Source organism: Camelus bactrianus, chromosome 20 (assembly GCF_048773025.1).
Source record: "Camelus bactrianus isolate YW-2024 breed Bactrian camel chromosome 20, ASM4877302v1, whole genome shotgun sequence".
Taxonomy (NCBI): domain Eukaryota; kingdom Metazoa; phylum Chordata; class Mammalia; order Artiodactyla; family Camelidae; genus Camelus; species Camelus bactrianus.
In genome coordinates this window covers 34,645,616-34,661,623 of record NC_133558.1, presented here as the reverse complement: position 1 = coordinate 34,661,623, position 16,008 = coordinate 34,645,616, and the positions used below count along the sequence as shown (strand labels likewise).

General features: G+C 44.0%; 1 protein-coding gene and 1 non-coding gene across 2 annotated transcripts in view; both read right to left on the bottom strand.

Moving 5' to 3' along the window:
- The window catches only part of EFHC1 (EF-hand domain containing 1), a 55,006-nt gene that overhangs the window by 4,384 nt on the left and 34,614 nt on the right, over positions 1–16,008 (bottom strand). Inside the window, exons 8-9 of the mRNA XM_074348909.1 lie at positions 8,807–9,020; positions 8,299–8,446 (exon numbers count right to left, since the gene is read on the bottom strand). Coding sequence (XP_074205010.1) covers positions 8,299–8,446; positions 8,807–9,020 — 362 coding nt within the window. The remainder of the gene's footprint in view (positions 1–8,298; positions 8,447–8,806; positions 9,021–16,008) is intronic.
- LOC123613953 (U6 spliceosomal RNA) lies at positions 14,638–14,744 on the bottom strand. Its single transcript, XR_006721393.1, has one exon. It is a non-coding gene; the product is annotated as a U6 spliceosomal RNA (small nuclear RNA).

Genomic DNA, 16,008 nt, shown 5'->3' with positions numbered 1-16,008 from the left:
CTTTCCATAACAGCAAACAAGAGTTTCATAGGGCGATCGACCTCCCGCAGGTAAGAGAGATACCATGGCTTTCAGTCTGCCCTTAGAATATTTTGCTACGAGTACCCTGGCAAAGCCGTCCACTTAGCAAGTCCTAAACAGAATTCACATATTCTCTGACAAAGCTAACAGTCTGCAGTCCTCTTCTTTCTTTTGCTATATACACATACTGTATGCATCAACACCAACAATGTATTAGAACTTTAAAGTGTGGCTATTTTAATTGCAAAAATTAATTCAGTATTGATATTTTAGTCTGACCTTAGCTCCTGATCTGTGATGCAGGGCCTCCCCTTGCCCCAGTGAAGGTAAACCTACCTAGAGGAACAGGCAGTCACTTGCCTACAGCTCTGTAGGCAAGGTGTCAGGTGTCAGGAAGACGAGTAAGGAGACCGCTAACTTCTCGCGCTCTCCTCTGGCAAGGCAGAGCAAGTTAAGAGCATGGGGTCTGGACCCTGACTGCCTGGTTCAGAGTCTCAGCTCTGCCACTGAAAGTCTGCATGACCTTGAGTAACCTACCCAATGGCTCTGTGCCTCAGTTTCCCTATCTGTTCTATGGGAGCTTTTAAGGAAAGTCGGCTCATAAAGATCGCTGTGAGAGCTGAATGAGTTACTACATATAAAGTATTTAGTACCTGATGTGGCAGACACGTGCCGATGTGAGCTTTTAGCAAGTTCTTCTGACAGTCCTTGTAGAAATGTCAGTCCACTCACCTAACAACTGTTTATTGAACATGGACGGCTGAGTGCTGGCTTTAGAATAAGCTGTTGAGTATAATAAGGAATCTGTCTCTAGTAAGGATCCCTGCTCTCCAGAAGGGGAGCCAGGACACAAACTGTGAAAGCAGGAACAGAAATGGGAAAACCACCATTACCATTTAAGAAAGGTGCAGAGGAGGAGAGGACCAGGAAGGGAAGACCTGGGAGATGGCCTCTAACCTGGGCCTTGAAGGCTGGGAGGGCTTGGAACTGCAGAACAAAGGAACTAGAGACAGTGGAGACAGCATGAAGGAAGGAAGGAAGCTTGAGAGTCGTACTGTAAACCTGTTCGTCTGCAGGGCAGCGTTTGGGGAAGGAAAGCTAGAACTCAAGTTAGATGGTCATCTGGAGCCACGCTATGGTAGTTCTTGGATTCCAGACTAAGAACTTCAGAATTTTGTTTTTAAGTGATGGCAGCCTCTTAAAAGTAGTATGATGAAGAAATCAAAGAAGATCAAAAGGGAAATTAAAATATCTAGGAACAAACAAAAATGGAAATGTAGTTGACCACTGAATAAATGCAGGGTTTACAGGCATCAACCCTCCATGCAGTCAATGATCTGCATAACTTATCGGCCCACTGAAGATGTGGTTATCCATATCTGCAGTCCTACATCCACAGATTCAACCCCCTAAGGACTGTATAGTGGTAAGATACATATTTATTGGAGAAAATCTGCATTTAAGTAGACCCACACAGTTCAAACCTATGTTGTTCATGGGTCCCCTGTACTACATACTAAAATTTATGGGATGCAGCAAAAGCAGTTCTATGAAGGAAGTTTCTAGCAATAAATGCCTACATTAAGAAAAAAGAAGGATCTCAAATAAACAACCTAACTTTATACCTCAAGGAACTAGAGAAAAAATAAAAAACCAAACCCAAAGTTAGCAGAAGAAAGGAAATAATAAAGATCAGAGCAGAAATAAAGGAAAGAGAGACTAGAAAAATGATAGAAAAGATCAATGAAACTAAGAGCTGTAATTTTGAAAAGATAAACAAAGCTGACAGACCCTTAGCTAGACTAAGAATAAAAAGAGTCAAATAAATAAAAATCAGAAATGAAGGAGACACTACAACGAATACTACAGAAATGCAAAGGCTCATAAGAGACTACTATGAACAGTTATACATCAACAGACTGGGGAACCTGGAAGACATGGACAAATCCCTAGAAACATACAACCCACCAAGCCTGAATCGTGAAGAAAGAGAAAATCTGAACAGACCAATAACAAGCAAGGAGATTTAATCAACAATCAACAGTCTCCCAATGAAGAAAAGACCAGGACCAGATGGTTTCATAGTGAGTCGTACCAGACATTTAAAGAATTAATACCAATTCTTCTCAAACTCCTTCAAAAAACTGAAGAGGAGGGCACACTCCCGAGTGCATATTTCAAGGCCAGCATTACTCTGGCATCAAAGTCAGATTAGGACACCACAAGAAAATAAAATTACAGACCAGTATCCATGGTAAACACAAACGTAAGAGTCCTCACCAAAATACTAGCAAGCCGAATTCAGCAGCACACTGAAAGGGCCATACATCATCATCAAGTGGGATCTATCCTTACTGTGCAAGGATGGTTTAAGAGGCACCAAAAAATACACCACATTAACAGAACGAAGGCTAAAAATCATATGATCAACTCAGTAGATACAGCAAAGGCATTTGACAAAATTCAACATCCTTTCATGATGAAAATTCTCAACAAATCAAGTGTAGAAGGAGTGTACTGCAACATTATAAAGGCCACATATGACAAGCCCACAGCTACCACCACACCCAGCAGGGAACAAGACAATGATGCCGACTCTGTAAAATCAGGAACAAGACAAAGATGCCCACTCTTGCCACTTCTATTCAACATGGACCCAGCCAGAGAAACTAGGCAAGGAAAAAAAGAAAGGCATCCAAATAGGAAAGGAAGAAATAAAATGGTCTGTTTGCAGATGACATGATCTTATATACAGAAAACCCTAAGACTCTACCAGAAAACTGTTAGAACTAGTCAAAAAATTCAGTCGAGATCTAGGGTACAAAATCAACATACAAAAATTAGTCGTATTTCTACATACTAACAATGAGCTATCTGAAAGGAAAATGAAGGAAACAGTGTCATTTAAAATAGCATTAAAAAAAACACTTAGGAATAAATTTAACCAAGGAACTGAAAGGCCTGTAGACTGAAAACTCTAAGACACTGATGAAAGAAACTGAAGATGACAAACAAATGGAAAGATACCTTGTGTTCCTGAATCGGAAGAATGAACGTTGTTAGAATGATACTACCCTATTGCCACCTATAGATTCAATGCAATCCCCACCAAAATTCCAATGGCATTTTTCAGAAATAGAAGAAAACCCTGAAATTCATATGGAACATGGTCTGCGGCTGCTCTCGCTCCACAAGGGCAGAGCTGAGGAGTCACAGGAGAGATGGCGTGGCCCACAAAGCCTTTTTCCAAAATAGTCTGCCAGCCCTGCCCCAGACAGCGAGCTCCTGATTCTCCCACACGGCTGCCCGAGCGTTTACTGAGGACCGGCACGTGGTACAGCCTCCAGCATCTGCTGGATTAATGAATAAACGACAAGAAACCACTGGATCTGAAAGCAGTCAGTGACCTCCAGGAAGCGACTCAGGAAGTGTTTGGATGCCAGAGCAGTCAGAAGGGAGGCGGCGGCAGACACAAAATAAAAGAATCACACGTGGAGGAATGGGAGCGGCTCGGCTCTGACCAGGAGGTAAAGAGATGAGCAGAGAGACGTTCTCGGGGGGCTGGAGCAGCTCGCACCGGATCCCTGGATCTGTTTGAGACCAGCTGCAAAATGAACATGGAGGAGCTGGGGGCTTAAAGAAGACGGAAAAAGAAGTGAGGATATTCAGAAACGTTCATGTGGGGGAAATGGCTGGAAGTGAAAGAGGATGAAAAGGATCGCTGGGCAGGGGAGGCGGGTCCTCAGGAGGCCGAACAGCACGCGTGGACACGCTGACCCAACACGCACCGGAGCCAGGCACGCGTGTGCGGTCCCGCTCCTCCCGCAGGGGCGTCTGTGAGGAGCTCGTTCCCTTGAGTTCAATGTATTGCCACGAGGACCCAAGCCCGAACAGGACTTCGGATGAAGTCAATCCCCAGGCATCTGTGCTCTGCTTTAATTTTCTGGCTCAAAGACAATGGCTAATTCAGATTTCATCGGCCTGGAACTGACACTTGATATAGAAAGTTCTCAGGCCCGACAAGTACGCAGGACCCCTTTCATTATTCTTAGCAACGATTAGGCAAATAAAGGACTTGTATTTCCTTAGAGTGGGGTTCTGTACCAGAGGGAGGAGTTAGGAGCCAAGGACAGAAAGGCTAGAGGACGTGGAAAGACGTGGAAGGATGTGTAAGGTGTGACCTTGGATTCGTATCATCTTCAAGCCTCTTCTCTCATTGCCACCCCCCTCACCAGCCCTTCTGACCCACCACGAGAGAAGAGAGGGACAGTGATGGTCAAAACGAAGACAGTCATGGATCTCTTAACCCAGAGCTTGCATTTCTCTTTATTTTTACTGGTATCTTATTCTAATTGCCCCAGTACTATCTGTTTCTCATGACTCCATCAGTGGGGGAAACATTCTACTGGTGGTACACCAGAGCAAGAAGCTTTCCTGCCGGTGTTTGCACATTCGTGGGGAAAGCTCTGGAGAAGTACTTGAGTTAAATGCATGCTCTGAATCTCACTTTCACGGAGCCCAGCCGCCCAACTACGTGCCCCAGCCCGCTCGCCTCTGGCTCTCCTAGACGGCAGCCGTATTTCACCAGATCCGAGACTTTCTTTTCACATTTTTTACATCTCTGAAATCAGGATGCATTTTAAAATTGATGGTGAATATTAATTTTAATCGACAGTTTGTTTCTGAGTACAGATGAAATAATGCTATGTATTTATTTTACTTCTACGTTTTACGTTCATTTTGTCTCTTTTATTTACATAGTCAATAGAATAGAGTATTTCAGAACACTCCTCCCTCCTGAAACCTGCAACGTCTCCCCAGTCCCCGTTCCTCCCACTGCGCTGCTACACTGAAAACAGGGAGCCGGTCAGAAGGACCCTCGATCGTGCCTCCTGCCTGCCTGCCTGCATCCGCACCCACACACCCTGACTTCCTGCCTGTCATACACCTCAGGGCTTCAAAGAGTAATCCGGGCCCCCGGTGGGTTCCCAAGGTCCTTGCTGGAGTATGTGAGGTCAAGGCTATTCTCATGATAACAGTAAATCTTTATTTGCTTTTTCGCTCTTGTTTTCTCACAAATGCACAGCAGAGTTTTCCAAAGGACATGTGACAAGTGACAGAGAAGTGGGTGCACAACAGAGGCAGATGAAGGTCCAGCTGCCTCCTATTAATAAAGTCAGACGTTAAAGAGATTTGCAAAGATGTATAGCAGTGCCACCTCTTTTGGGTTTGAGAATATATAGTTATTTTTCATAGAAATTACATTATTTGTATTAACATGAAATGGTTTTTCTTAAAAATATGAATAAATATTTTTAAATGTCTCAGCTGTCATTTCTAATACTGCAAATATCAATAGCTATAAACCACATAAACTGAAATCTCTGAGGTCCTAAGTGAGTTTTAATGTAAAGGTGTCCTGAGGCCAAAATGTTTCAGAACTTCTGCCCTAGACAGACAACCAGTGCTCCCATCTCAAGCCAACTCCTCCGTGAGTACCAGACCCCATCCTCTCTCACACATCCATCCACATTCCCTTCCCCTCGGGGGATTATTCCTATTTACATATAAACATGCTGTTCTCTATTCCAGCTTTAAGACAAACAAAAACCCTTCTCGACTCCACATCCCCTACTGGCTCCTGCCCCACTTCTCTGTTCCCCTTGGCACCAAACTTCCTCAAAAAGAGTTGTCTATACTTCCAAGGTCAAATTCCTCTCCTCCCATTCTCTTAAATGCACTCCCATCAGGTTTCCAAACCTCGCGTTCCAGTGGAAGTCCTCGCTGAGGTCCCCAACACCCACTACCCGCAGCCAAGTCCCAATTCAACACGAGGAATCACTGTCTTCCTCGATGTGCGGGCAAGCCCTGCTTTGCACAGTTCCGATGAATTTCAGTTCCCACTGTTTGGTTCAATGGCCCAGCCCTGGGCAACATGGTTCAAGTGTCAGTTACCGCAATTTATTAGCTGTGAGTATTCGCAGAAAGCGCAAATTCACTGTCAGGTTTTCAGTTCACGAATCATAACATGAATAACAGATGCGTCATGATCTGCGACAATCCTATCACTCCTGTCAGTGACTGGTGGCCGGTGGCTATTTTTCGGGTCACACACAGACAGCAAAGCCTGCAGATACGCTGCCTCCTTTTCTCTCACGGATAAACCCAAGTGACATTGTACAAAAACAGATAACTGACGGAGGGGATTGACCAACAGTGTGGCAAAGAAACAAATGGTGATAAAGCTAGAAGTAAAATTCAAGTCCCGCACAAAGGACTTGCAGAGGAACGAGCTGCCTGTTGCTGACACCCTGCCGTTCCCTGGACTCTCGATACGCTGCCCAAGGGACTCAGGAAGGAGGTTTATTGACACAGATGAGGGAAGTGATCGCAATGCAAGGGATGAAGACACCCCAGGCGCCAGCCAAAAACGTCACATTAAAAGAACTCTGAGATATTTCACTGTTACTAACGGAACTCGAGGACATATTTCATAATGCTAAAAGCAAAAATAATAAATCGTTGGAAGTTGGTCCAAACTTAGAAAGGAATATGACAGTGTGCCAAGGCATCAAAAAGATGTTCGCTCTGCACTGTAAGTTATAGGACAACCGGAAGGCAAGCACCATTCCAACGACCCTTAACACGTTTTTCACAAAGAAATAGAGCACTTTAAATTCTCCATGTTGCCAATGTTTTGAATTACTAAATAAAAATCAGTTTTACTATTTATTTCCCTACACATTTATAACCATCAGAGTTTTTCATGTTCTGACAGTTTTAACCGTTGCAGAACAAGAGTCAAGTTCCCCATCGGGACCAAGGCTGTGGGCGCGGCCACGGGCACAGTCCTGCACTAGCGTGTGACCGCGGGCGGCTGCGGTCTGTCCACCTGCCTTCCAGGATGCACACACACCCGCTTTCCCACCTGCCTCTCGGGTTGTCCTCTCAGTCTCCCTCCCCAGCTCTCAGTGCTGGGGGGCCCAGAGGGAGACCCTTGGAGCCGGTCTCTCTCCTTTACCTGCAATGACTACCCCGGAGATTTCACCCAGTACCTTGGCTTTAAATATCATCTACATGCCAACAACTCCCCATTTCTGTCACCTGAACTCCAGACTTATGTATCCAACAGCCTGTTGCATATCTCTACCTGGGCATCTGATAGGCATCTCAAACCCTGTCTATCCAAAACTGAAATCCCCCTGCCAAAAAAACCCTCCTTTCCCCACAATGTACATCTTCCCCATCTCAGACGATGGCCTCTTCTTCCTTCTAGGTGCTCAGGCCAAAAACCCAAGTCATCTTTAACCCCTGTCTCTCTTTCATCTCCCCTGTAGAGTCTGTCTGAAGTCCTACTGGCTCTGCCTTAAGATACATCCAAAATCGGGCCACATCCCCTCCCTTCACTGGTGCCCCCTGGCCTACGCACCACCTCCTGCCCAGATCACCACAATATTCTCCTAACTGAGCTCCCACCTCATCTCTTCTTAACATAACAACCAGTTCTTTTAAAACATTTGTTAAATCTTGCTGTTCCTCTACTCAGAATGCCCCAAACGGCTCTTCATTTCACTCAGAGAAAACCCAGTACCTTGCCACAGACCTCGCAGGTCCTAAACCTTGTGGCCCCTGCTTAACCTCCTAACTCCAGCTGTCACTCCCCCTCACCCACGGCGGCCACGCTCCCGGCCAGGTCACCTGAGCACACCGGGCAGGGAGCTGCTCAGGGTCCAAGCACCCACCACCCCCTCTTCCCAGAAAGCTCTCCCTCCAGGTGTCCACACGACTAACTTGTTTACCTGCAAGCGTTTGCTCAGAGTCACCTTCGCAAGGTGTGATCACCTCTGCCAACCAATCGCCACCCACCCTCACTGTCCGGAACCCTGACCACCCTTGCTTCGCCCCATCTTCCCACAGCACCTAACACACCGTGCCATCTCCTCACTTGTGCTGTTTACTGGCTCTCCCCCACCGCCCAGGAGGTCAGCAACTTCTTGTCCATTTTGTTTACTGCTAAAAAGCCCCAGGGCCTAGTGATAGTGTCTGACACATGCTAGGCTTTCCATAATTATTTGCTAAATAAATGAAATTGAAAAAGTTCTAAGTTACCAGTCATTATATTGGACCCAGGGACCCTATGTGTATGTCTAAGGACACCCATTTGGCGAGGGAGATCTGAAAATCTGAATGGTGATTATCCATTCGTTCTATTAAGAACTATTTCCTGGAGAGCTCACTGTGCCAAAGCCAAAATGGACCCTAGATGGGCAAACGTACTTTTCCAATTCCGGGGCAGGAGCTTCCCGCTTCCGAACACGGCTCTGCACCGACAGGAGAGCCTCCGGTGAGTACTGGGCAGCGTTGTTCTCCATGTATTTCAAAACATAGTCGTCTGCATCAAGGATGACGAACCGGTGGCCGAACACTGGGGAGAGGGCAGAAATGCACTCAGCTTGGGTGTGTTTCTATCAGGCAACTGAGAGAAAAGTAATACCGCTCCTCCGATGGCAGGTTCACAGATGTGTATTTGTGACCTTGAGTCATGACCTTCCAACAGCTCTCAAAACTACCGTGCAGTAGGTCATTCAGCTTAGGAAGCTCAAGTCTACTTCTGTAGCCAAGAAATGCAACAAATTCACAGTTCTATTTGATAAAGGAGGAGATTAAGACCCACATCTAACATGTCAAGCTAACTGCCTCCTACAAGGGTTACTTGAATTCAATTCCAAATAAGAAGAACCCGCACACTCACTTAGCAAGCAAGCAAAACCGTGCCGAGACCCACCTTCAACCACAGCCCCAATGAAGAAGTCGCTGGGGCCGTAGTAGACGGGGTTTTCTGCAGAGGAGCCTGGTTTGACAACTTTAGTTCTGCCAAGGTACTTGCCCCCAATGATACCAGAATTGCGAACAGGAGGCTCAAAGATACTGATCATGTCCGTGGCTAGAAAATAAGAGAAGACAAATCGGCGGTCTCTGTCTTCTGGGATGGGAGATTCCTGGAAAAGTGAAGAAAAGAGGATATTATGAAGGGACATGATATGAAATGCCTACAGGGACCAGGTGTACAATGTAAACCTAACACGCGGAGAACATAAATGCACAGGATGGGGGGCTCGGGGGGCCTGGAAAGGACACACCTCCTCCCAGGGAGGCTGCCCCACCTGTGTGTCACCCCTGCAGGGATGGCTGCCCCGTGGGAAAAGGCCCAATGCTGCTAGATCTTCCAATTTTTCATGAGAAGATAGAAACCCGCCTCACTACATAAAACCCCTGGTTTTAAAATGTTGACTTCAACTCTTCAAAAGCACCAGGCAGGCCAACCAAAACACACACATGGGCCACCGTCTGCCCAGAGGCTGACACTGTGTTCAACCCCAGGGACACTCAATGGTTATGCTAACTTTAGCTCTTTAAACAAATCCATTTCCATGTGTGATTTTGAAAAGAAAATTTAAGAAGGGAAGAGGGAGTACTCTAATGTCATGGAGTTGAAAGGGATTCTGAGAAACTCTGCTGTAGACAAGACTTTTCCTAAATCAAATCACTGAGAGAGAGCCCATAGCCCTTAAGAAACAAATTCCAGACAGAACAAGCGTAAACACAGACAAGCTCATTCCTGACCCAAACTCTCTCACACCACCACTTCAGCACGTATCTTATTATTCAGACCAGGGAATTCTCAGTGTAATAATTTCTCATCTCCTGGAGAAAGTCATTGGGTTTCCTCTTAGTAAAATAATTTCATCAGACCATTCCCTACCTAACAGTCCTCCAACTTTTTCCACTAGATACATTTATCATAAGAAATTTTTTTTAAAACAAACACGCACCGTATAGTTAATAAAAATCAAATCACACCACCCCTCTGTTCTCAAACATCCAGAAGAGCTCCCATCACATTCAAAATAAACACGAGCTCTGAGCGGGGCTCAGGCAGGTGTACAAGGGGGCTGGGGGACGGTGGCAATGGTTCACCCTGGTGGAAAGGAGTATTTTTAAATTAAAAAAAAAAAAAAGTTTTCACAGGGAAATATATACAAGATCTTGTGGTAGCTCACAGCGAAAACAAAAATGTGACAATGAAGATATCTATGTTCAAATATAACTGTAAAATTGTGCTCTACACTGGAATTTGACATAAAATTGTAAAATGACTATAACTCAATAAAAAAATGTTTTGCCATTTTATTATGAATTTCTAAGTTTATTAGACTTACAGAAAAGTTGCATAATAGAGAATTTTCGCATGCCCTCACCAAGCTTCCCCTAAAATTAACACCTCACATAACCACAGGACACGGGTCAAACCCAGGAAGAGCAGCAGCGGTACAACGCTTTAAACAAGCGTCCTCTCTCACATTTCACCTGCTTCCACTTAGTTCTTCGTTTCTCTCTCTTCAGTCTCATCCGATTTGTGAAGGTTCCTCAGTCTGCCCTTGTCTTTCATGACCTTGACACTTTTGAGGAGTACTGGTCAATTATTTTGTTGACTGTCCCTCATGCATCTCATTTTTTGCATCTTTGGCAAAAATACCACACACAAAAAAATATTAATGTCCTTCTCAGGGCACATCAAGGAGTTCAAGATGTCAACACATCTTTCTATTGGTGATGCTGACCTTGACTGCTTCGTTAAGAAGATGCCTGGTGGGTTTCTTCCCTGTAAAGTTACCATCTTTCCCTCTGCAGTTGTAACTATGTTGAGGGAGACACTTTGAAACTATGAAAATCTTGTTTCTCCCCAAAGGTTTTCCCACTAATTTGAGCATCCACAGATGAGTCCTGTCAGCAACAAGCACCACTGTGGCGTGTGCTTCATGGTAATTTTTTACTGCCCTCTTCTATGTTTATTCATTGAGATTCCACTGTACGGAGCAGCTGTCTCTTTGCAGATGGGTATCGGATCACTGACGTCCTTTAGAATTATGGGCACATGACGACAGTAAGAAGCAGGTCAACTTTTAGTTGGTTTTATTTTTAAATTCTCTCCAGGCTTGTGACTCACAGTCTCTGTGACCTGCACCCTGGGTGACGGCTCCCACCACCCCCGCTCCGGCCTCGTGGCCCTGGTTGCCAAGCCCGGAGCTGGCCCCAGCCCGGCCCCGGCCCCACCCTCAGCTCCGCCCCGGCTTCCCTCCCTGCTCTGCTCAGCTGTGCCCTCCTCGGGGAGGCTTTCCCTGAGCCCCTGAAATGAACGCGCCCCTCCCCGTCCCTCATTCTCCTTGCTTTACCTTTTACAGCACGTGTCACACTACCTGATGTATTTTATGACCTACTTGCTAATCGACTAGGATGTCCCCAACTGGAACATCAGCTCCATGAGGACAGAGAGTTGCGCCTCGTTCTCGCCCTAGACCCATGCCCAAAGCAGAGTTCTGTAAGGTTTGCTGAATTAATAAATCAATAATTAAATACACACGTCCTTCTATACAGATATGTCTTGTACAATACAAAGTACATATAAAACTATCAGGGGCCATAAAATAAACGCACTCATAATAAATCATAAACAGAGGCTGTAATTTCTTCTTAACAAATCCCATAGATTTTACCGTCCTGCATGCTCCTCACAAGGATTTGCACGCTGCTTTGGAGATCACTGCTCACACCACGTTTCCTACGCTCTTCCAGAGCTTCTGCAAGTCAGCACCCCACCCTGAGCCCGGATATTTCCCCAGCACATTTCCAGTTAGGCACCAGTGGCTGTTTCCTCAGCACACATCCAGGGTGTGCCTGGACTCAAGGGAACTCCACTGCATTTGTCTCTGATTATGCCTCCAGCTCACTTCCTGAATTTCCATCTTTTCCTCTGACATCCCGCCGTCTCATTTTCAGGCACCCTTTCCTTCGTCCTCCAGAGCTTCTGCGGTGAACCAAGTGTACCCGCCCTCTACTTCACCTTCACAACAGGCAGGAAAAGCCTTTGAAAATTACCACGACCAGAATCTCACTTCTTGTTTTCTTGCCCGTAGGAAGACACCCGTTACCTCTTTACTAATGGTTCTGCTGGTGTTCTATTAACATTTTTTTTTTAACTACGAACTATGACACACACAGAAAACTGCAAGGAACCAATAGTACAGTTCAAAGAGTTTTCATCTAGTGAGTAACCACATAACCACCACCCAGGTCAAGAGACAGAACCAGCAACGCAACCTAAAAAGCACCCTCCCAACCAGGATCCTATCCCTTTCCCACCATAAAAGCCATTTTCGTTAAGTTTTATGATTTTCTTTAGTTTTACCACAAAGCAGGCATCCCTACACAGTTTTAGTTTTGCCTGTGTTTTTTCAGTCTTCATATATATGAAACTACATAATATGAATGTATTCTTTGGTGTCTGGGTTCTTACATTCAAGCTCATGTTTCTGTGATTTATTCTTGTTATCTGCAGCTGCAGTTGATTAATTTTTATGGCTGAGCAGAACTCACATCACTGTATAAATATGCCATAATTTATTTATCCAGTCTCCTATGGATGGACATTTAGGTCTATTTTTGGCTATCGTAAATTATGCTGCTATGAATTTTCTTATCTCCGATGCACAGAGTTTACCATTTTTGGCAGAATCAAGATACTTGATTACGCCAACCTCTCTTCCAAAGGGAGGGTGTCACTGGGCGTCTGAGATTTCCCCCTGTTCCATGTTCTCACCAATGGTTCTCATTAACCATCCTGGTGTGTGAAGAGGGGCCGTTCGTCGTGGTTATAATCTGGACCTCCCCACCATGAAAGAGGCTGAGCACCTTTTCACATGCTTACTGGCCTTCTGAATACCCTCTTCTGTGAAATGCCTGTAAATCAAGTTTCTAACTTATTTTTAAAACCAATTATACAGTGTCCTTTACACATTCTGGATGTAAGTTCTTGGTTGGTTTTTGTAGTAACATCTTCTCCCAGTCTGACTTTGCTTTTTTTTCTTTTTTAAGTGTCTTAATAGTGGTTTGTTTTTTTTTCCTTTGAGGAACAGAAATTCTCCATTTTAATGTAGTCAAATTTATTAATTCTTAAAGCAATGACTGGTTTTTGCGTCCTGCTAAAGAAGTCTTTCCCGAGTACATGGTTAAGGTTATGTTATCATTAAGACGTTTGACTGCCTGGCCTTTGACATTTAAATCTTCAGTCTCCCCAGAAATCATTTCTATTTTTGGTGTGAGGTGAGGGTCAGATTTTCTTCTTTTTTCCCACATGGAAAGCCATTGTTCTGATATTTACTGAGAAGACCTCCTCTCTCAACCAGGGCCAGATTCATCATACACCCTAAGTGTGTGAGGGTCTGTTTCTGGGCTCTCTGTCCTACTCCATTGGTCTAATTATCTGTCTTTGCACCAATACCATACTGACTTCATTACTTTACATGATGTCTTAATATACTGTGATATTCCGTTGAGCAAATCTACCAGTCTTCTTCTCCGGAGTGTCTTGCCAATTCTTGATGCCTTCCTGGGAAATTTCTTTTACCCTCTGTTTACTAAGAGTTTTGTTTTAAAACCATAAAAGACGAATTTTATCAAATGCTTTTCTATATCTAATTTTTTCTTGCATTCTATTACACTGATAGTTTTTCCGAACTGAAATCTTTTGTGTCTAGTTCTCTACTGAAAGTATCGATCTTATCTTTATCTCCTTAAACATAGTAAGTACAGTTTTTTTCTTTGTTTGCATCTGATAAACCAGGATTTGACGCCTCCGTGGATCTATTTCTACTTTCCCTTGTTTCTGCTCATTTCCCTCACGTCGTCTTGCCTTGTGTCTGGACACTGTGCTATGAATACTGTTCTATGAATCACTGCCATACACTGTGTTTCTTAGGTTGTTTATAGAAATAATTTGAAGCCAAGGATGCTGCTATCTTCAGAGAACTGATAGTTGTTTCTGCCAGACATCTGGGAGCATTAATAATCCAGAATCATCTTAATCTGATTTCCATAACTGAGCTAACTCAGGGATTAGATAATTCAAAGGCAGACAGTATTTCCTTCAAGCATTAGTCATGCACAGACATCAGCACAGAGGTGCTTCTGCCCTTGACAGGCCCCAGATTCCAACGTCTGCCTTCACAGTTCTCTTTCTAGAATCAGCAAACATTCTCACGGAAAAATGGCCCCTTCTGCCAGGCCCACCTCTCTGGTTTTCAGCATTCCCGATTCCTGCTCAGCGAGCCTTCGCGTCTTATTAGTTGTTCCGCACCCTCCAGCAGCAGCAGCAGCAGCAGCAGCAGCAGCAGCAGCAGCAGCAGCAGCAGCCAGGCAGACACACACACACCAGTTTTTCTAGCTGTCCTCAGCAAGAGGGCTGTCCAAATTATCTCGTCTGCGTTGCTAGAAAGAGAACTCCTCCACCTACTCCTCAACCTTTGGTGACATGTCACAGTTGCCTGGGTCATTTGTGAGTATAGAAGACTGCAGTCAACATAAATGTATTCTTTCTCCTCATTTATCAATATTTAACATTATTCGTAACAATTTTTATCATCAATTACATAATAATTTCCCCCAGATTTTCAGGTAGGGAAGGTAAGCTTACAATTACATAGTTTACAATCTCGTGTGAGTCCATCTCCCTTTTCATAGCCTAAGCATTTACTGTTTCTTTTTTTTTTTCTATGCAATAAAAATATGGAATGCTTCCCAAATCTGCGTGTCATCCTTGCCCAGGGGCCACGCTAACCTGCTCTGTATCCTTCCAATTTAAGGGTCTGTGCTGCAGAAGTGACCACTTATTGGTTCTTGATCAAAACAATGCTGCGTTGAGGATTATCAATAAGATTTCTTTTTCCAACTTCCTTCCTCTGGGGCCTCCTCCTGTCAGCTTCCTGAGGGCTCTGATAACTGCTTCTCTGTAGTGAAGACAACTGTGATGCTCTCCTGCCTACTGCCTCACTTACATATCAGATGGCAATATTAAAACTGCTTACACTGAATGTACTGATATATTTCCAAAGTTATTTACACTGTATAATACCCATATTCTCTTTAAATTAAAAAAAAAAAAGAACGCTGGATTGAAAGTCAGAACTCTGCCTAAGCAGCACTTAGACCTGGGACAAGCCAATCAGCCTGATTCTTATGTGTTGAAACATAAAACGAGTACAACACTATATTGCCATGGATAGTGTGTATAAATGCATTCATTTAGCCATTCAACCAACAGTTACTGAGGGCCTACAAAGTCTAAAAAGTCGTGGTCCCTGTCTTCCTGCGTCATTATTCAACAAGCCTCTCAAACTTTAACTGTAACTCAAAGAACTTGGCAAAAATGCAAACCCCTCATTAATGAGACCCCTTACGGTACAGGACGCTCCAGCCAGCCTAGAGTTTGCGAGTACTCCCTTTTATTTAAAGCTTTCTTTCAACATTAAAAATATATAGTAGTCAAATGTGTCCTCATTTTTGTTTTTTCAAGTGCATGTATATAGTTTGAAAAGTCACCTGACCCACTCCTCCCCCTCCTAATTCCTACTACTAGAGTAACTTACTTCAATTTCTGCCATTTATGTCTATATTTCTAAATAAAATGATTACATTTCTATTTCCACATTTTTTTCTATTTTTAAAGACATTACCCTTTGAATTCCTATCAGTAATTTGCTTCAGGCAATTCAGCCAGTGAGTGGAATATTCAGGATTTGAATTTATGTCTGTTTCCAAACTCAGACTCTTAGCCACTGACCTCTCAACTTTGAGAGTTAACATCTATTAACTGGGTATGATTCCACTTATTACATTTACTGAATATACAATGCATCAAACTACATATCACTAATGATAAAAATTAGTAAGACATGGTCCCTTCTCTCAAGGAAATCACAGTTCACTGGAAAGACACACAGATACATAAATAATCTGAATGTAAGTCTGGCTTTCATAATTGCTTAAAGAAAAGCAAAAAGGTCTGTGAAAGTTTGAGGGATGTGGGGAGAAATAATGATCTAAGAAAGATTTGGGGGCAGACAGGACTTGAGCTGGGTCTTGGTTCGGGGC